The sequence below is a fragment of the Syzygium oleosum genome, unplaced genomic scaffold (assembly GCF_021117445.2).
Source record: "Syzygium oleosum isolate NSW1041296 unplaced genomic scaffold, Sole_v2.1 Sole_v2.02, whole genome shotgun sequence".
NCBI lineage: Eukaryota > Viridiplantae > Streptophyta > Magnoliopsida > Myrtales > Myrtaceae > Syzygium > Syzygium oleosum.
Window position 1 is genome coordinate 22310802 of NW_026607486.1, and position 20764 is coordinate 22331565.

At 41.8% G+C, this 20764-nt stretch overlaps 3 protein-coding genes and 1 non-coding gene across 4 annotated transcripts; 2 read left to right on the forward strand and 2 right to left on the reverse strand.

Moving 5' to 3' along the window:
• Positions 1–9856: 9856 nt before the first annotated feature.
• LOC115684959 (methylesterase 17) lies at positions 9857–12403 on the forward strand. The gene is made up of 4 exons (XM_030609925.2): positions 9857–10311; positions 10437–10577; positions 11606–11740; positions 11945–12403. The coding sequence occupies exons 1-4, from the start codon at positions 10048–10050 to the stop codon at positions 12212–12214; spliced, it is 810 nt and encodes a 269-aa protein (XP_030465785.1). The 5' UTR covers positions 9857–10047; the 3' UTR covers positions 12215–12403.
• A 16-nt stretch (positions 12404–12419) lies between these two features.
• TRNAI-AAU (transfer RNA isoleucine (anticodon AAU)) lies at positions 12420–12493 on the forward strand. Its single transcript has one exon. It is a non-coding gene; the product is annotated as a tRNA-Ile (tRNA).
• Positions 12494–13230: 737 nt separating this feature from the next.
• LOC115684926 (uncharacterized) lies at positions 13231–16869 on the reverse strand. Its single transcript, XM_030609882.2, has 3 exons — positions 15948–16869; positions 14613–14885; positions 13231–13805 (listed from the first exon to the last, which is right to left on the reverse strand). The coding sequence occupies exons 1-3, from the start codon at positions 16617–16619 to the stop codon at positions 13536–13538; spliced, it is 1215 nt and encodes a 404-aa protein (XP_030465742.1). The 5' UTR covers positions 16620–16869; the 3' UTR covers positions 13231–13535.
• A 448-nt stretch (positions 16870–17317) lies between these two features.
• Positions 17318–19449, reverse strand: LOC115684928 (cytochrome b-c1 complex subunit 8). The gene is made up of 2 exons (XM_030609885.2): positions 19166–19449; positions 17318–17683 (listed from the first exon to the last, which is right to left on the reverse strand). Exons 1-2 carry the CDS (start codon positions 19333–19335, stop codon positions 17635–17637), a joined length of 219 nt encoding a protein of 72 aa, XP_030465745.1. The 5' UTR covers positions 19336–19449; the 3' UTR covers positions 17318–17634.
• Between the last annotated feature and the right edge of the window lie 1315 nt (positions 19450–20764).

Here is a 20764-nt window from a genome sequence, read left to right on the forward strand (position 1 = left end):
GGATGGTGACAAGGAGAAAGAGGCGAGGGAGGGAAAAAGGCCCGCCTTTTTGGGTCCGAATTATTTCTCCGCCCGTTTCCCCAAAATGCCCCGCCACCCACCTCCTTTTCCCTCTCAAATTTCCAAACTTTTCCCCCCCACCAAAAGAAAAAAGAATTTCGAATTTCCAGATATATTTGACCAAAAAAAACATATATATATATATAGCTACTAGTCTTGAGTGAGGACTCCCGTTTGACTGACACGTGTATCGAATCGCCCGTGGTTTTTTCTTTTCGTTTATTTATTTTTCTATTTAATTCTTTGGATTCTATTTCTATCTGAGCGAACTGTTTAGTTGTTTTTTTACTCTTTTTCATTCTTTTTGTGGATTTACTAACGCTCGCATTAATTGCTTTCTCTTTCGATATAACAAAGAAAGTCTATGAATTGAAAAAGAAGAGAAAGCAAAGAGCATGCAATCGTGCACGGTGCAGCACCATCTCGAATTAAGTTCGCATGTACTGATAACCTTCATTTCTCTTTTGGAATTTGATCGATCGACGCTGTAATCACTCGACTATTGCCCGTTTCTTTGCTGAAATCACGTAGAGGGCGAGACGCATCGTTGGCTATTTTGACATACGCAACATTTTGGACGTGTTCGTGACTCCGTACCGATTAAATTGTAATGGTGTCGTGACCCTATTTTAATCTTGTGGCGTTCGGCTTGCTCATTTGATCCTCGCTGAAAGCTTACTTTGCTTAGGGGGGAAAAAAGGACATGGGACAGCTCATTTGGAGCACCAATCTTCACATGCTTATTGCCGCCCTTACCACGTTCCCAAGTCCCCCTTCATTTCCTCGAAATCCATAATTTAGGCCGAAGTAAAGAAGGAAAACATACGGCTCTAAACGCACCGATCATTCTTTTGGAAGGAACGAGAATCAGACACTTTAGAAATCAAAAAATTTCTTATAAAGTATGCTCGGTCAATCTTTTGAGGGTTATTTCAACAACGCCGATTTAAATTTCGTCGCCAAGATCGATGCTAACCCCGCTATTCTTGGCTTCCAAATCAACTCGAGCTCATTAAGGTGATGTGTAGTATCATTAGTCATGTCTAAAAACACTAGGCACTTTCAGACCCCACCAATCCACAGAAAGTCCTAGACACAAAACAACCCCACATCACAGATTAGCCAATCCAACATTAATGGTCCACCAAATTGAATAATTTTTAAAGGCTTAGGATACATGAATCTTATGCCTTTTTTGTGGCAGGTGGAACTTCATTTTCCAATAGCAATAATTTCCCCGTCCACTAATATCCACAAATATTTGGATGCATGGAGACTCTGCAACTTGCAAGGATGACACGACCCCCCAAAATTGTGCAGGATGCATTTGTTCTAGGCTTAGCATCAAGCAGAAAGAGGTCGAAAGTTCCTCCTTGGATTCTATATTCATATACTCAACAATCATTTTTGATTTTACAAAGGGGGGAAAAATGACGAGATGAGTCGTGCGGGATTTTTCCGAACTTAGTGTATGTATGCATGCGAGCGAGGTTATGAAATTAAAAAAATAGTGCGACATGTCTGTTCCTTTTCGATGTTGGACGTCGGCTCAAAAGTAACGTTTCACAAAATGGGCTTTTCCGGCGCAAGTGTAAGATGTGGTAAACATGTGTAGGCTTATGGTACTGTGGAAGTGCTCAAGATATATTTACTGTAGGATGGCCGTGATTTACCATGGATCAATGCATATTAACCGAGGGTTATTGTGGAGTGGAAGTGTTTGATGAAGAAGAAATGAGTCTGGAAAGTTTGGGAGCCTCGTTTACTGCTGCTACTTTTGCATCCCAAAGCTAAGATCACGTTCGCTTTGAAAAACAAAATTAGTCGGTGGAGAGACTTAAAGCTATTGATCATTCATGAAAAATCGAAGTTCAATGTCCTACGGGGTACTTCAGTTTGGTTCAAATCACTGTTGATCCTTTCATCGAATTGCCTGCTGGGAATGTTGAAGTAGACATCGAAGTGCTTATCTAGATTAAACCGAGGACGCATTGTAATAGACCGAGTTTCACGTCACCGAGTGAGAGCTTGTGATATTACTCATAAGTAAAGACACATCTCTAAGCGGTCGCAGCTTGAGTACTCATTTTGCAGGTTTGGCCTGCGCAGAGGATCAAACTATTGCAAATAATAGCAAAGCGGGGTATCCTTTAATGCACGCATGGTTCGATGACGAACTATGCTCTTAGCCGATATGATAAGGACAAGGTTTATTCACCGGGATGGAATTACTTAAACAATATGTGGCTTTTAGCAAACTTATTTTAGATGTCGAAAGGAGTAAGAATGGATCGAATCACTTAATCATGAAATAAGCGAAGCATGTTTGTCACAAGTTAAATATTCTTTTCAAAGGCTTAGCCCACATGAGACGGCATAATCACTGCACACGTATCAAAGTTTTCTCTTTTTTCAAGAGAAATTTCTTCAAGAAGTAAGAACGATCATTTTGACCACATTTTCCTAGTTAGAATCATAGTTAATGGCGGGAAAATTACCAAAAAAGTAATAAATCTATTATAATTGTACCAATTCAGTCCTAAACATTTTTTTTTGTCAATTCAATCATAAACCTTTTGCAATTGTGCAAATTCAGTCCATCCGGCCACTTTTGGCCAGCCGGCGCTGACATGGACACCAACTGGTGTTGGTCGTCCGGCCGACGTTGACGTGGTAATTTTTTAATATTTTTTTAAAATTTTTTTTCTCTCTTTCTTTTTTTTTTCCTATCTTCTTCCCCGGTTGCTGATCCGGCGACCGACCAGAGGTTGAGGCCGGCGAGTTGGATGGGCGAGGTCGAGCCTCACCATAGCCGAGCCGGCCATGGCAAGGCTCGACCTCGCCCGGCCATGGCGAGGGCCAGACTCGCCCATGGCCGGCGAGTTGGAACTCGCCGGCCTCAGCCTCTGGCCGGTCGCTGGTCGCCGAACCGGCGACCGGGGAAGAAGATAGGAAAAAAAAAGAAAGAAAGAGAGAAAAAAGTAATAAAAAAATTTTTGAAAAAATATTTAAAAATTGTCACGTCAGCATCGGCCGTACGGCCGGCGTCCACGTGAGCGCCAGCTCGCCAAAAGTGGCCGGATGGACTGAATTGGCACAATTGCAAAAGGTTTACTGGTTTATGACTGAATTGGCAAAAAAAAAAGTTTAGGACTGAATTAGCACAATTGTAATAGGTTTAGGACTTTTTTGGTAATTTTCCCTAGTTAATGGCAAAACTAACCTTGCTATGTTTAGGGGTGTCAATGGGACGGTTCGGTTCGGATTTCCACCAACCCGAATGCGAATGATATATATCCTTAATATCCGAATCAAGACCTGAATCGTACAAAATCCTGAACAAAGCGACGATTCGGGTTTTCAGTTTTTGCTTCACATCCCTCTGTTATAGGAAGCTCCGGAAATAGAACGCCATGGATGGATCTTGAGATCACCTGCAACAAGGATGGATCTCGAGAACGCCATGATCGCGAGCTCCGTAATGTCGTCAATGTTCAATGGTGATAAAGCGACTCCAAACCTGGAGACGATGAGGCTCCATAACCGTCGATCTCGTCAATATCTGGACGACCACGGAGGAGAGAAACAAACCTCGACTGTGGACAACCATAGATGCATATGAAGATCCGGATGTCCATAAACGCATCTGTTATGGCTAAGTATACAACCTAGCTAAAAGGGGTGAATATGTTGATTATCAAAACATTATATATTTTTGCGGAATTACCAAGATTAATATACTCAGGAGCAGTTGATATATGCAAGAACACACTGATTATATCAAATGGAATGCTTCTATCAAACAGATGTATAAATCAATAGAGAAATAGAAGAAGATGCATGTGGGTCTTTATAATGGTTCGGCTTAAACCAAATTTATATCTACTCTTCCGGACTAACAGCTACCAATAGACTGGATTTTATCGGTAATCCTTTGAGCAGTTACAAGGGTAGTTCGCTCTTCTTCTTCCTGAAGATGATAGATCACACTATTACTTTACAAGCCTTGCTACAACACTTGTACACTTCTCAAATGAGATTATAATTGGCAATAATTTTCAATAGAGTGAAACACAAATGAGCAATAGTTAACTCGCAAACATAGAAAGAAGATGAGACAGTTTCGAAAGTATAACTTTCTCATATTTTCGTCGTTTATCCTTCAAAGTGTATTAATTCTCTTATATATTCTTCAATCTCCACACTAATTGTGGAGATCTGCAAGAGGATCAATTAGCTGTTGGAATTGATGGACACAATCATTGTGAGATCTAGTCGCCCATACAATAAAATCTTTGGGTAATTGTGAGATTTCCTCAAATAGAGTTGCCCACACTCGTTAATAATACATTCCTTTGAATTTGGTGATAAACCAATTGATTTATCTCCAATCTTTTTTCCATAATTCCAATTCCTGAAGATAGTTGTTGTGCCCCTTTTGACACACAAGATTAGTCAAAGGAATATATGGGTTTCTTACCTTAAGTAATAAACACGTTACGAGCATGTTCTTCGCAGTTAATATAGTCAACTATTCTATCAACAATACGTGAGTTTATCCAAGTTGTCCGCTGGAATTCGGCTTACGAACTGCTATGCATTGATCTTCCTCAATATCTTAGTAATCCAATACTATATAAATTGTTTACCTCGTCTGGTACCTCCAAGTCTTCACAAACTTTCCGTTCTTCATGATTTGTTCACCTCCATAAAAGTCCATCCAATTATCGTTGGTCTTTCATTTCATATATCAGATACCTTTGATACTGGCAGAGTATTTTTATCAACTTCACTCAAGCTTTTATCTTTTGGCCCCTCCAAGCATATTGACAATCATGGCTCTACCTCATTGTGCACCTATCGTGGTACCTCCAAGTATGACCGAATTCCTCATTCTAGGCTCGTCCACCTTAGGTCCATCTAGCTATAGACATCTCAGCGCCCAACACCTTATTCGTCCTTGATAGACAACTCTTGACCCCCATACGTTCCTATTAGGACATCATTTGCATATTAACTTGTGCATCTCTCATATGATCTTACTCAAACAATACACGCATAATGGCCTTTGATTATTTTGTCAATGGTGAGCTGTTTGTGTTGATCTGAAAGAGGCGCCAAACATCGAGGTCGGGTGGAGTCGGACGAAGGAGATCGACACGTCGAAGGGCTACCCGACGGCAGACTTCGTGGAGGAGTTGGAGAAAACTGATGGCTATGGCCAGATTTGTTAGTGAAGGTGAGGGGTTGGTTGGGGAACGGGCGAAGAAGGAGGCGCAGGTGCCGGGATCATAATCACTAAAATGAAAAGGAAGAAATTCTTTGAAATGGAAAAGATCATAGGCATGTCTTCAAAGGACCACATAAGGAGAGGGATTAAACATGGTTATTTTCGGGTCGGTTTAGGTATATGACGGAACCGAACGGTCAACATACTCAAATTATTTTACTTATTACCCGGACCGAATTAGACCCGACCCGAGAAAACTCGAAATTTGCGGTTTGGTTTGGCCAGTTTGAGTATTTTTGACACCCCTACATGTCAAGTCAATGGAGCTGTAATTGAAGACAGCTCAAGACCGAACTAGATACCTCTTCTAGTTCTTGCTGGGTACACTAGCATTTTGAATAAAAATGGAAATGCAGATGATTTTGAATATGGAGCAAAAGAAGCTGAATCAAAGTCGCCAATTTCTACTCACTGGCCATGCAGCCCGGCGGTAGGAGAATTGGGTGCGGTGGGCACACTTAGTTTCAGGTGCGGAGCTCGACTCTCGCGCTCTGCAAACAGACAGAGTAAAAATCCGAAAGAGAAAGGAGAGTTAGGATATGATAGACAAAAAAAAAAAATATCCAATTTCTAAAAGAATTTAAATGATGGACTTGAGCATATCCTTAAAAAGCGTCATCCGGACCGACCCGTCTTTGCTAAGGTGGCATGATGAAACGGCAACGCAAGCACTACATCATCCATTGGAAACGCAGCAACGCGGACCGTCGTGTGGGCCGGTGCGCCACTCGATATTCAAATTTCGATCCCCATTGGACTCTACGGGCGCACTCTAATTGGCTCCGAATTTCCCGAAAAGTCAAAGTCAACGCCATCGGTGAAACCTCATTGGTCCCTGCGAATTGCCACGCACCCAATGACTTGCTCCCAGAATGTCAAACACTTTGATTATTTAACTCCCGCTAATGACAGTGTTAGCGCGCAAGAAACAATCTGTCCCGCGTAAAAGTCAACGGAAATGTTTCTTGACCCGCGGGAGTCGAAATGTTAATCTTATTATAGCGACGGCCAGGGGCAAGAAAACGACGTGTCGTTTTCGATACGGCGCTAATGGTCCACAAATCCCTCAGGATTTGCCGTGAATTGTGAGCTGAGGGGGCGATTGAATTTGGAGGCGGGAGGTCAAAATGGTTTTACGTAGGTGCTTGCGTAGCACGGAGGCGGATCGTGTTGGTTAACCTGTCCCCGTTTTTCTTTTTTCAGGGTTAATACTACGAAAAATTCCGAACAGGTACATTTATAACAAATTTATCCCAAATTAATTTTTTAACTACAAAAAAACCTAAAACTGATACGCTTATGATAAATTTACCTTTCGTTAGTTTCCGTTAAATTTTGCTATTAAAATGCTGAATTGGATGAAGCGTAACAATTGATCGAGTGTACTAGTTTGAGGTTTTACCTCTCCGTTTGTCACAGGATTACCAATTTGTGATTTTTTGTGATATTAATCTAATTTTACGGAGGGTAAATTTGTCAAAAGTGTACCAGCCTTGGGTTTTTTGTAATTAAAATATAAGTTCGAAGTAAATCTATCACAGGTGTATCGGTTTAGGATTTTTCGCGATATTAATCCTTTTTTTATTATGTAGTTTCTCGGTACATTTTAAGTTGGGGATAATGACGGGGAGAGTGCTGAAACTTGCGTTGGTTCGGCACTTTAGTTCTAAAAACATTTTTTTATTTTATACTTTTATGTCCTAAAGCTTATCGGCGGTTTTCCATGTTAGTGCTTGCATTAGCTCTGTTGATTTTTTTTTCTCAAATGAAAATTCTATTATTCCTTTAAGTCGCACCGGTAGTGTTCAAGTGGCACCGACGAAAGATAAAAACTAAAAATTTAAAAGAAAAGAAATAAAATAAAAAAAATGAAAAGAAAAAAAGAGAGAGAGAGAGAGAGAGAGAGGGGTTGAGGAGCCGGATGGGAGGGAGGTCGCAGCGGTATCAGCTTCCAGGACAAGTATCTCAAACTGAATCGAATTTAATCAAACTGAAAAAATCGAGCATGTTCAGTTTTATATACTTAAAAAAATCGAGTGGAACTCAAGTACGTCGTGTTTTTATATTGACTCGAGTTCGAGCAAGAAAAAGAGGGGTCAAATTTCAATTTTTCGAGTTCATATACTCGAGTTCAAGTCTAGTGCCGTGTCGATTAGACTCGATTGTACCACTATGTCTTTCCCTAAAATTGGAAGCATCATTTGCGGACATCAATTTAATTTGACCACTTCAGGCCTATCGATTGGGACGCGACATTGCGCAAATCAGGAAACAAAAGAAAAAGCTTTAGTGTGGTAAAGAAAAATGTGCCGAAAAAAAAAAAAGAGAGGATTTTTATCGATAATCTTTTGGAACGTATTTTAAGGGAAAACGTAAATCTTCAGTTACAGTAAAAAATAAAAAATTGACCAAAAAAAAAGGTATAGTAAAAAAAATGACAGTTTGTCAAAAAAGTGCTTTTTTTTTTGCGCAAAAGGGCGACAGCTGGATCCAATGGAACGAAACCAAAGTACATTGTCAAATGCTTGGCTGGCCGTGGTTATGCTTTTACAGACAATGACGTCATCAGGGCCAGCTGTCCGGCTTTTCACCGCTTTTTCGAACATACGATACGATGAAAGATATGGCCAATCAGAGAATGACTGTTCCGTCCTAACCCACGTGGAGCTTTTTCCCCTTTTAATTCCTTTTTCTTTTTTTTTTTTTGTAATTTTTCATCTATACCGCGAAAAATGAAATATTTGAAAAATATTTACTGAAATCCATTGTTTGTATTTCTCGCAGAAATGAATAGATGAAAAAAAATTTCGTCGCCCATAAAAATATTTAGACATAAATTATTATTTGTAGTAAAAGAAAATTTTCATCAGCTAACTATTTCAAAATATGTAAGCAATTATTTTAAGAAAATATTTTCTAAATAATTCATTTAATCTGATGTGCTATTTTTCATTTGCACTCGAATTATAAACAATGCCATCACCCGTGCCTTCTCCGCAAATAGAAACGTCCCCATAGCATCGTCGTGACCACAACAAACACCGGAAACTCAACTCATTCGCTATCCCGCACCATTGCCCTCCTTCCATAGCTATACCGTCGACCCTCCTTCCAATCGAGTGAATCGAACAAACTAAAATAATCGGAAGTAGAATCGAAAATCCCTAGCTTTTTCAAACTCCTTAGATGGAATCGACGCTCACGCTCCTCCGACCGAGGATGGAGCTCGCGACAAAGAACTTGAAAGGGTGAGGAGCGATTTGTTGTGGGTGGATAGACTTGGGGTGGCATTAAATTTTTGGATGAAAATTGTTCTGAAATTGTTCTTCCAAATAACAATCCTCTAGTTCTTCAATTGTTCCGCCTGAATCTAAGGGTAAAATTAAAAAATTTTGGACAAAATTGTCTCGATTTTACTAGTAAGAAAAAGTCAGCCAATGAAGATTTGGGTGGACTATGAGTTCGGACTTTTATTTGAGATTTGCTTGGTCACTGTAGATCCTTAATTGAAACAAGGTCCCATCTAGCACTATTTTTTGAGAAAACGGCTTCACTTCATGTCCTTATTTGAAATTTTCAAAAAAAAAACACTCATACCATTTCATGTCGGATTTATTCATGTGACCTCGAGAGTTCCGCTACAAATACAATAACTTTATTGGATTACTCTTATGTCGTAACAGGATAATATTAATGACTATTGGTCTTGACAAATTCTTCAAAACATGCCGCTCAGGAAAAAAAAGTATTTTATTCATTAGATTTATTTATAGACAAATTGTCAACCTCGCTGACGGCATTCACAGGGACAAAAGGATTTCCTTTTTCCTAGCCAAAAGGTTTTAATAAATAATAAACAAGAGATAATCTAGGCAACGGATTAATTTTCCATATAAAATAATACAATAAAACAAGGATAGAGTGTCAGCCTGCAATTCTAGACAAAGAAACAAACAGAAAGACTCAAGAAAAGGCAAATTAAAATTCGCAACCGTCCGACAAACTCTTTATTAAATTGAATTTATCTTATCTTGCGAATCAAAATATAATGAACTTGCCGCTGGATTTGAGGACAGATCTCCATTTCCTATATATATCCCGTGTAAGGTATGTCCTATAATCCATTATAAATTTATTTTTTCGCTAGACACAATAATAATATTTCGATTTCTGACGGGTCTTATCAAGTTAGCTAAAAGTGGAAATTACAATGTTCGATCGAAACATCTTGAAAAAAGGAAACATTATTAACAAAAGTAATTTACTTTTAATGGTGGATTTTAATATATTCAAGACACATTTGATAGGACTCTTTTTTCGTTTTTTGGCTGATCTAGTGGTGCGCGCGCACAGGCGAGGTCTCGTGGAGCCGATGCGCCTTGCAGCCACGTGTGGCTTTGACTTTCGACGTGGACCAATCATGCGTCCATCATAAGGAATGGCCCTTCTGAAAGATGGTGTTATCTGGGGCCAAGTCTTCATGGCTACAGTGTTACTTCAGGCTCGTGATTGGATAAAGGGAAAAGGGTCACGAATCAAGCTCATGACATGCTCATTGGAGAGTCACGACACGAGCATGAATCCACTCCAGCTGCGCGTATAAATTGCAAGAGCTACTTGCAGAAGGCCATCCATTCTCTGCAAAGAAGAAGAGAAAGAGAGAGAGAGAGAGAGGAGAGGGAGAGAGGGGACTGTGAATGGGGGAGGAAGTGAAGATGGCGGAGACTGCAACGGCAGCACCAGAGAAGCCAGCCCACTTTGTGTTGGTGCATGGGATTGGAGGGGGAGCATGGTGCTGGTACAAGATAAGGTCCCTCATGGAGAGCTCCGGCTACACCGTCTCTTGCCTCGACCTCGCGAGCGGCGGCGTCGACCCCACCGACCCCAACACCGTCCTCGCCTTCGACGATTACAACAAGCCGTTGCTGGACTTCCTGTCCAACTTACCGGACAATGAACAGGTCCTTATCCTATACTTTACATAGTCCGGGTTATCACAAGAAGCCAATTCTTGGTGGGTATGGTGGGTGACAGTTGATCTTTAGCTAATAATCTGACGATGAATTTCGGATATGGTGGGTGACAGGTGATCTTGGTGGGTCACAGTGCAGGAGGGCTGAGTGTAACTCAGGCTTCAGGCAAGTTTCCCGGAAAAATCAAGGTTGCAGTTTATGTGGCCGCCTCAATGCTCAAGTATGGTTTCCACACAGAACAAGACGTTAAAGATGTAAACTTTCTCTTCTCAATCATTCATCCTCTCTCTCTCTCTCTCTCTACATGGTTTCTTTATAAGCTGCAAATTTATGTGTTATGCCAATCTACAATTGAAGTTCGGTGAAATTTAGACACAGTAGAGCGAGTATGTAGACCTTCAAAGCAGCAAATTAAGTGTTATGTCAATGAACTGTCCCGTGTCTTCATTGATCGGTTATCCCAAGGATGTCCTCTTCCTAGGCCCCTAGATCATCCGCTGTGCAGCACAATTCCGAAAAGGTTGGAAATTTAATATTGTCATGATTGGTCAGGTTCTGTTTTTTCTTTTACCCAATAACGTGATTTTCTATTCACCAAATTACCATGTTTTTCTGAGCTTACAATGAACAAGCTTTGGAACAGTGGAGGCTGATTGGTAGGACCAAGTAAAAAAAAGGAAACAAAATCCAATAAAGGCATTCAGATTTTGATTCCGGGTTTCTTATAGTTGTCTTCCATTCTTCTAATGAATTAACTATGTACCCCCCCCCCCCCCAAAAAAATCCCATTTTTAATTTCCCGGAAAATCTGCACTACAAACGTGCAACTTGGCCCCTCACCTCAGATTTGAGTCAGCATCAATGGCCAGTCATCGACTGTCGAACATGTAAACGAAAAAAAAAAACAAAACAAAATCCACCAAGACTTCCAGTTGCCAAAGAAACTCAGTGCCCCTTTCGAATTCCAACCAGACAAGATGCATCATATGATATGTCTGGTCTCTCTTCAATAATTAACACCCGCATATTTTGTCGCCTTCCCCACTCTCTCTCTCATCCATCCACTGACCAAACACCATTGTCTTTTTCCTCTTCTCCCCTTTTGCTTTTGTGGGTGAGATTGCAATGTCCATCTTCTTGTCGATCGTGTAGTGGAACTGGCCTGATAAGGATAAGGAGTTAATTCCTGAGCATATTGCATGATGTTCTGAGTGGATATTAATGGAAGTGCAATGTGGAGGTTGGAAGTCGAATTGATAAGGGTGTTGTCAATCCTTGACAGGGAGCGCCAGATCTATCAGGATATGGGGACGTCAACCATTTGATATTTGGGCTCGGACCTGATAAACCCCCAACAAGTGTAATTATTAAGCAGGAGTTTCAGCGCAGTATCATTTATCAGATGAGCCCTATCGAGGTACCAACTTTTCTTTATGTTTCGACTAACGTGCGGTTTCGGTGCAGCGACGTCGAGCCGATCACCATAATTCGAGCGGGGTTCGAGTTCATAATTTTAGGATGTGGGCATGTCATAATTGGCCATTGGTCGGGTCACGTTTGATATAGAAAGCAAATGATCGATACAATGATTGAACTTGATCTTTATGGTGACAATTTGCAGGACTCGACGCTGGCTGCGATGCTATTGAAGCCGGGGCCGGCTACGGCGCTGATGACGGCGAAATTCCCCGAGGAGGGCGCGGAGAGAGTGAGGCGAGTGTACATAAAGACGGCACAGGATCGCGTGGTGAAGCCGGAGCAGCAGGACGCGATGATCGCGAGGTGGCCGCCCAGCGAAGTGTTCACGTTGGATAGCGATCACAGCCCTTTCTTCTCCGCCCCGTTCTTGCTCTTCGGATTGCTCGTCAAGGTGGCTGCTTCTTGTGGATGAATGAATGAATGAACAATCTTTGGTTTCTTGATTCTAGCAGGACCAAGTCTGCGTCCTCGTTATCTCAAAGCCATTTGTTCTGGAATTACTACTGCTCTTGAATAACACTAAGTACATGTAATAATGAAAGATCTCTAAACCATTTTCCATGATAAGATTAGAAGAAATAAATATTTATATTTTTTTGGTTGAGTAAAGCGTTGAAGGCCTATTAGCTCAGTTGGTTAGAGCGTCGTGCTAATAACGCGAAGGTCGCAGGTTCGAAACCTGCATGGGCCATTTCTCTCTTTTTGTTCCCGTTTTCTATCTTTTTCTTTTATCCCCTTTTAGCTTCAGGTATGTATGGATAGCTCAACTTTGGTCATCCGGGTCTCTTGTTTCACTCAGCTCACTTTCATTCCATTCATCATTTGCGCCGAAAAGAAGAAGAAGAAAAAGCCGATAAAAAAAAGCTTAGAAAGAAGAAGAAGAAGACGATGGCGATGGCGCCTGTTCTGAGTGATTCTGGGAATTGAGGATGAGATCATAGAATCCAAGATTTAACATCAGAGCACAGCACGTGGACTGGATTAATGCAAGGGTCTCTCCTCTGTGTCTACTTTCTTTCAGTTTAACAGTTCAATTTCCAAAAGATTACGGCTGTGTGCTCGGGCCATTCCACGATTTCCTAATCGTCGTGGAGTTGATCCTCCCCATCTGGCTGAGTTCAGGACACGAGCGGCTTCAACGCCGGATGCATCCTACCGAGAGATGCGTTCGCAACTAGAGATATAGTGTCCGAATTATATGAATCTGTAGTCAATTGGTTCGAAGCATTCATCTAAGAATGCAGCTGTGTCAACTTCAAGCTAAGCAAACATAGCGAAACGTGTCTACTTTGAAAACCAGAGTGATTCCACAAATGAAGTGCTTCTTCCGGGAAATTCTGCAGGCTTGGAGCATGTCGAGGTGCCAAATGGAGATGCAAATAACAAGAAAAATTCACCGACCAGGCTAATCGTAGCTGAATCCCGGACTGACGAAAATCACAACAAAAGTTTGAAAATTGAGATTCAGAAAAATTCAGTTTCAAGAAACAGTATCTCAGTTCTCCCTATCCATTTTGGTCAAACCAATGATACCTTACAAGAGAAGCGAGAACGTTGAAGTGATAAGATGATTATTTCCCGCGGATAGCTTCACCACTCAAAAGAAATGAAAGAACTCATCAGATAACACATGAAAGGCGACCACACTGCCTCAGGCCTCCTGTGCGATACAATGACTCGGGCCTCCCGTGCCATCCTACTGTATAAATCAACGAGAAAGTCTTTACGAACAATCACTCTCGGCCAGCCTTTTCAAGCTTTTCCATTTCTTCGCGATGCTTCTTCTCTGCCTCCTGAAGTTCTCTTTCAGCATCCTCCTCTTCCTCAATTTCATCAAGATCATCAAATTCCTTCGTTGCCGCCATTGCTTTTAGAACCGGATCTCTCAGTTCAGATATTAAGCCACCACCAACCTTGTATTCTTCTTCGTCACCAATCAGAAATAACCGCTGGTCAGGTCCTGATGACATTGGAACATCGACGGCCAACAACTTAACATCATGCTGCAAATAAGCACGAGACATACGTCAGCTAGCATGACTTGACTGCCATTTCATTTTCCTCACAAATCTTAAGGAGATAAGAATCTCAATACTCAGTACTCAAACTATTCATTTATCTTCACACAAAAAGGAAAAATAGACTGCTTCCCAGCAACAGAGATATTTTTCTGCTCCAGATGAAATGAAATCATAAATAAATGGAAGTTGTTACTCTATTCCTCAATGTATTTGTATATGCTATACAAGTTTTTAACTATCCAGAACTCCTTCAATAAGAGTGACCGGAAACTTGATCAGCCTAGCCTAGTAAGATTCCGCACTGTCTCAAATGGCTCCACCCTACTGAGAAGCAGGGAACCCAAAGTGCTGAGAGCAACACAGTTGCACAAATTTAGATACCACAGTTTTTTTTTTTTCAGTTGGACAATTTGAATGCTACATTGATAAGCCACGCATCGTGATCAAAACTTGAACTAGGCAGGCACGGTAGCATCAGGCCCCCTTTCTTCTCTCGTACATTTCTGTGTAGTTTGAAACAGGATTCATCCTTATCTCATGTACAAAACAAAATAAAACAAAAAACTAAATGAAAGAGGTTTTAAAAACAGAGACTCAATAATCTCTCTTTGACAGGGCAAATAACATAAGCTTTTGAGAAGCTCTGACAAAAACAAGTTTTCTACGTGAAGCAGCCAGGTCTAATTAACAGCAAGATGATGTTGAATGCAGACAGGAATGGAAAGTAAATTCAAGCTAACACTAAAATTATGCTCAACCAATTGGAGGCCAGTAGGTATAGGTGCAAACCTGGCCCTTTTTCTTTTTCACTTCAACGCTGACTAGGCCCTTTCTTTCTGAACCTCGTATAGGGAATAAGAGAAAACACCGCTTGCTTCTGAGCCTGGGTTTGAACTTTTTGAAGGTAACACCGCCACCAGACATCACATAAGCTCTTAAATCTGATCCAGTGAGAGGGGCCCCCATTACCTCGAGAATTCCAGCATGTGTATTCAGCTTCCTCATGGCCATTCTATAAATTCTATCTGGATTAATCGTGAATCTTGCACGCACATAGAGGCCCTTAAACACAAAAGTCACAAGTCATAATCAGCAAAACGGGACAAGATTAACTGCAGTGGTATAATCTGCCAAAATTACACGATGGCAGGAAGGAGGGGTTTTCTCATGTAGACATTGACAAAACCCATGATGCAAAACAAAGAATGCTCAGAATGTATCCAATTCTAGGTGATCATGACAGACATGAATTACTTTACGGTCTTATGACCTCGAAGTGATTGGTGATGATATTCTAGATTGATCATATTGGTAAAAAAGAGTTAGCACACACTATTTATGGAATTATGGGGCCCAGAACTACGTGGTTATTAACTTGTTACAAGCCCTTCAATATCCCAAACTAGGTTTGCTGATGATACTGTGTTCTGTTCACAATGACAGTTGCCTGCTTCATACAGCAACTACAGAAAATCATCACTTGGCAAGCCTGCCTAGCCAACATCTTTAGCCGCATAACCAGAAGAAATTCATTAGGCAAACAGTGCAACTCATGGCCTCAAGATTTTGTCTAGAACCCATCAAAAACCGTACAAAGAAGTCGCCTTGGAGAATCGAGAACTTGAAAGACTGATATGCTGGACAGTATTCCACTTACAGCCACTCCCCGTTAACTTGCCTAAAAAAGCTAGACCAGCGGCAGAACCTGCGCTGTAGCAGAATGCCACATTGCAAAAGAAGCTGCTCACTTAAAACAGATTTGTCCAAAGAGAATCGACAAACTGCGGCAGATCGCAGTCACCAGGAAATCCGAGGTCCTTGCCTTGCTTATAACAATGGTAGGTTGAATAATCAATCTCGTGCTCCAATACCAATTGGGAAATGCTAAGCATTTAGCGGTGACATAACCATCCAAATGCTGTCCTCCTAACCGTAGGGTCTCGCTCTTATCGTGGTCTTTACATACAGACTGACAGACTAAAATTAAGAGTACTGCAATCACCGAGATTGAAATGCTGAGCACAGGCATTCAATCATTCCCAGTACAATTTTACACCTTTCTAGCCAATAGAAATGACTATATCACACAGATAAATGAACAAAGTAGGAAATTCACGAACTCACAGCAAAGGCGACAATAGCGGAGGAAAGGGCGAGGAACCCGTACTTTGCCATCCCCTCGGAGATCCCGACGAAAGTATTGGCAATCCCAAACATGATCCTCCACAACAAGGCGCACACCATCACGGCTCCGGCACCCACAAGGAACAGATAATTGCTCCTCAAAAACGACTCTACTTGCAACCCAATGGCCTCCCGGTATTTACTCAGCGTAGTAGAAACCGACATTGCCGGCTTCTCGAAAACCTTCTTCGCAAAACCCCCATTCCCGGAGCTCTGGAACGAGAAATGCCGGACCCCATAACAATTCAATCTCAACCGACCGAGTTCCGCCGGCGAGAAACTCTTCGGCAAAGCTTGGCCCGTCCTCTGAGAAACGTGAGCCGACCTCGAAGGAGCGAGCGTCCCAGGTGCGGCCACGTTACTAAATGCTCTAGATTTGCACGAATTTCGCGCGCTGCCGGAGGCCGAGCTCGACGAATTGGAGAAAGGAAACGAGCGAGAGAGAGAAGAAGGGGGCGAGGAGCGAGCGGCGGGATCGACGGCTGCAGTAGCGAAGTGGGAGGAGGAATGAGCGTTGGCAGGGGGCGATTTCGGTAGGTGAAGCTGATGGTGGTGGTGGCGATGCAATCTCAGAAAGCCTTGGATCAATCGCGACGAGGGTTTTGTTGACATCGTATGTGTATTTGCGTAGACGATGCGAATTTCGCCGGCAACTTGCAGGATCGAAGGAAATGCCAGTCGATGGGTTGATGCTGGACGGTGGTGCGGTCAGCGTTGAAGACGATGAAGACGACCATTCTTTGAGCTCGTCTTCTCCGATTCAATTTATAGCCTGGGCCTGAAGCAGGCCCATGTTTGAATTTCTGAAGCCTCGAAAATGAGCTACTGCTCTCTCTCTCTTGTGCTTCAGTTACCAAAAGCAAGCATCTTTCCACACAGATAGTGAGAGAGAGAGAGAGAGAGAGAGAGAGATTCATCTTGTTCGTTCGATAAGATCTGATGTGTTAAAAGTTCAAAATGGGCACCTAAGTGACAAAAAGAAGCTTATTAACCATGAAACGAGGAGTCCAACGCCTCCCTCAAACTAGCGCGCGCTTTGATCTCGTGCAACCCGTTTGCATGGAAAGACCGACGCACCCCGCCGTGAGAAGTTAATTGACAAGTACAACGAAGAAACGAGGCCGCGAATAGATTGGAAACCGGCAGCTCCCATGTTACATTTATGGTCCAAAAGCTTGAATCCCATAGCTCCTCAAGGGCACGGCAATCGCAAATTCGCAGGTCCAAACAAGACGGGAGAAACTGAGGATAGATAGCCCTATGAGCAAACGTGGGTGAAAACAAAAACGGAGAACTTATCCAGAAACAACTGTACCCAACATAGATTCGTTCCAGCTATTTTGACTCCAAGCAATTATCATCCAGGGTTTCACATAAGAAAATGAAAACTACAGCATCAGAAGAGTCGTCATCACAAAAGGATTGAAATCCAGTCCAGGTTTTTCTCCAGAAATTTTCCATCTCTTGCGCACGCGTCACGCGTCATGAGACAACGAGAAATTATTCAGAATAGCTCCAAAAAGAAAACTTTGAAACGTTATTTCAAAATCCCCAGCTCCAATTTTTGCATCTCGAGAAGACGATCCTGTAAGTCCTCTCAGCCAGCCACGAGCTCCACGAATGTAGGTCAATACCTATGTTCCATTTTCTCCTTTTCCTTGTAGTTTTGGACATAGCTGCATCAATCATCGAAAATTGGAGAAGACAAGTGAGAACAAATGAACATCACTAGAATAACGACTGAAAAGGATGCAAAAGTTTTAGGACGACATGATAAAACTGACAGAAGACCCATGCAAGCCTGAAAGAAAAATGTGAATAGTAGAGCACAGTAACACAGATAGCACGAGCAATAAAATTGACGGAAGACACATTTCCTGAGGCATACAGATTTGCACACGCATATATGAGACGAAAGACACATATTTCCAAAGTCTAGAAGCATCTCAAACGGATTTGCACGCTTATATTGAGAAGTGGGAGACGCATATGAGACGACATGTTGCCAATTCTTTCTCGTAACACCAAAGATCATCATTCATACATGGATAACCTTTAGACTAATCAATTAGTCATGTTAGTGGCTATTTTCCAAACTTAAGCTACAAAAACCCATGAAGCCAAATCTCTATCAAGCATCGACAACGATAAAGTCTCGAAATTTTGGAGGTTTATCGATACTTGGAAACAACTGTATTCTCCCCGAAACATCAGTCGGCATAAGAGAATAAGCTCAAGTCTCCAACACTGGGGAGAGCAACAGTTAATCACACGAATCCTCAATCCTCACGATCATATGGATTTTACATCTAAGTGGTAGAGCTCTTGCATCACCGATCCATTACTTTCACCAGTTGCTCACAGTCAAAGTGGAGTTTACGCACTAATCAGGAATAAAAAGCTTCAGCAGTCAGCACTACTCATCGACTGAAAAAGCCCAAGGCCAACCATGAAAGTCCCCTCTTCATTTTGTTGACTCTGCAAATTTTAGCGGACTTTCTTCATAGTGAATTGACTCGAGTAATACGACTGCACAGAGAATTCATTAAGCTTCCGACATGATGTTTCTCGAAAAAATTGCATCATATCTACCACCGAATTCAACGAGCAGGTCAGCTTCTGAATCCTCTCTCATCCACATCTCATCGGAGAGAGTCCTCCACCTTTTATGCGAAAATGGTCGGTGCAAATTCATGCCCTCCGCGTGTTGCTAGATAGCTGAAACTTTGGCACCACAGATATCAGCCAACACCGACGCTGGCCCCCAGCCAGTCATCGCGACACTCCACATTGCAAAAGTAACACAATCCCAACTGCTCAATAAGCATTGAAATTCGATCTTCACATACTAAACAAGCATTCAATCTCTCGAATAACTTCGACTACTAGTCCAAGGAAAAATCTTACATAAGGCCGCCCCCCCCAATCTCAACAAGCAATTAAATCAGCTCCTCCAACAATTTAACCCTAAAATGAGATCAAACTAATCATAATCGCTGACCCAACCATAACATCTATCCCGCAAGCACGCAAAAACCGACACCAATCATCGAACCGCACAATCGCCACAACAGGTAGCTCAAATCCCAATTACGCTAATCGAATCAAAATTCAATCTCGATTAAAACATGTTCGCATAGAGGGAGAGAGGGAGGTACGTGTAGGTGCCGACGAGGGGGGCGAGGAGGAGGGTGGCGCTGATCCAGTTCTCGGAGATCTTGTGGTGGATCTTGTTGGGCAGATCGTTCCACAGCCCCGTCATTATCTTCTGCTGGAACGGCGACAGCGCGTACACCACCGCCTTCATCCTCACCGGCTGCTTCCCCATTTCTCCTCCTCCTCCCTTTTGCTTCTTCTTCTTCTTCTCCTCCTCCTCCTCCTCTCGCGATCTCTCTCTTTTGCCCTAATTTCGCAGTCTTTCTGGAACCGTGTAGATTGTCGTGGCGATAGCCAAAAGTACCCCGTTGGTCATCAGCACCAAACGACGTGTCGTTTTATCGGGGCGCCCAATACGACCCTCCGTTTCGTCCCGCGGATGTGGAGGTGGCAATTGGGCCGAGCCCGGCACGGCCCAAGAAAATGCCGTTTGGGCGTTCGTCTAGGCCCAAAATCAAGCCCAGTTTCAACCATCGGGCTTGCTCACGGACGGCCTTGTTCTCGAACCGTTCCTAATCGAGTGAAAATATTCTTTTTAATAATTTGGATGGCGACATGACGTGGAATTTCCAATTTGGGTTTACTCGCACTCTTGATGAAATACCTATTTCCGGTAGATATTCACGTATGTACTATTTCGGTAGTGAAATAAGAGAGCACTCGTTATTATTGATAGAATTCTAGTGATGGCGTCCCGGATCTAAACATGCCGATTGCATTAACTATATATCAGCGAAGTATGTGAATTCACGCTTAACAAGAGAAAAAACCGTATCTTTACCATTCAATTGTTAATAACATAATCGGCGCCTTTAAGAGCTCTTGTTAATAAGACTCTTTGCGATATAGCGTGCTTTTATGATCAAGGATGGCAAGGCAATGACGTCCTGACTGCATCTTTATATCTCGGGGATTTTGTAAATGATGGAGAAAAGAGAGAATGATACGTGAACAAGATTACTTTAGTTTAGAGCGCCTATATCCTCTTTCTTATGTTGGGAAAATTACCAAAAAAGTCATAAACTTATTATGTGGATATCAATTCAGTTTTAAACTTTTCAATTTCGTTAATTGAGTCCTAAACTTTTTGATGATTTGCCAATGTAATCATTCTGGAAAACTCTGGCTATAAAATTGCTAAACTCATGTCGATCGTCCTGCGTAGCATGGCTGGCGCTGACATGAATTTTTTTTAGAATTTTCAATTTTTTTTAGATTTTCATTTTTATTTTCTTTCTTTCTTTTCCTTTTTTTTTCTACTAAGTCCGGCGAGGGCAGGCCAACCCTCATCGGCCACTGGGCGAGGGGCCCTCGCTAGACTTATAATAAAAAAAAACGGAAAAGTAAGAAAGAAAAAGAAAACAGAAAAAATATATCAAAATAAAAAAAAATATTCAAATTTGTTTACATCAACACTTGCTGTACCACGTAGAAAGATCGGCATCCACGTTAATAATTTCCAGCCAGTATTGATTGAAATGATTATATTGACATTTCGTCAAAAAGTTCATGACTCAGTAAGTAAAATTGAAAGATTTACGATTGAATTGGTATCCGTGTACTATAAATTTATGACCTTTTCTTTTGGGTAATTATCACTA

Coding starts and splice junctions, on each gene's coding strand:
- LOC115684959 (XM_030609925.2), top strand. CDS start 10,048: ATGGGGGAGGAAGTGAAGATGGCGGAGACTGCAACGGCAGCACCAGAG. Junction 10,578..11,605: donor CAGAACAAGACGTTAAAGAT/GTAAACTTTCTC, acceptor AATCCTTGACAG/GGAGCGCCAGATCTATCAGG. Junction 11,741..11,944: donor ATCAGATGAGCCCTATCGAG/GTACCAACTTTT, acceptor GACAATTTGCAG/GACTCGACGCTGGCTGCGAT.
- LOC115684926 (XM_030609882.2), bottom strand. CDS start 16,619: ATGTCAACAAAACCCTCGTCGCGATTGATCCAAGGCTTTCTGAGATTG. Junction 14,886..15,947: donor CCGCTATTGTCGCCTTTGCT/GTGAGTTCGTGA, acceptor TTTGTGTTTAAG/GGCCTCTATGTGCGTGCAAG. Junction 13,806..14,612: donor TGAAAAAGAAAAAGGGCCAG/GTTTGCACCTAT, acceptor GCTTATTTGCAG/CATGATGTTAAGTTGTTGGC.
- LOC115684928 (XM_030609885.2), bottom strand. CDS start 19,335: ATGGGGAAGCAGCCGGTGAGGATGAAGGCGGTGGTGTACGCGCTGTCG. Junction 17,684..19,165: donor CCCCTCGTCGGCACCTACAC/GTACCTCCCTCT, acceptor TGATTGATGCAG/CTATGTCCAAAACTACAAGG.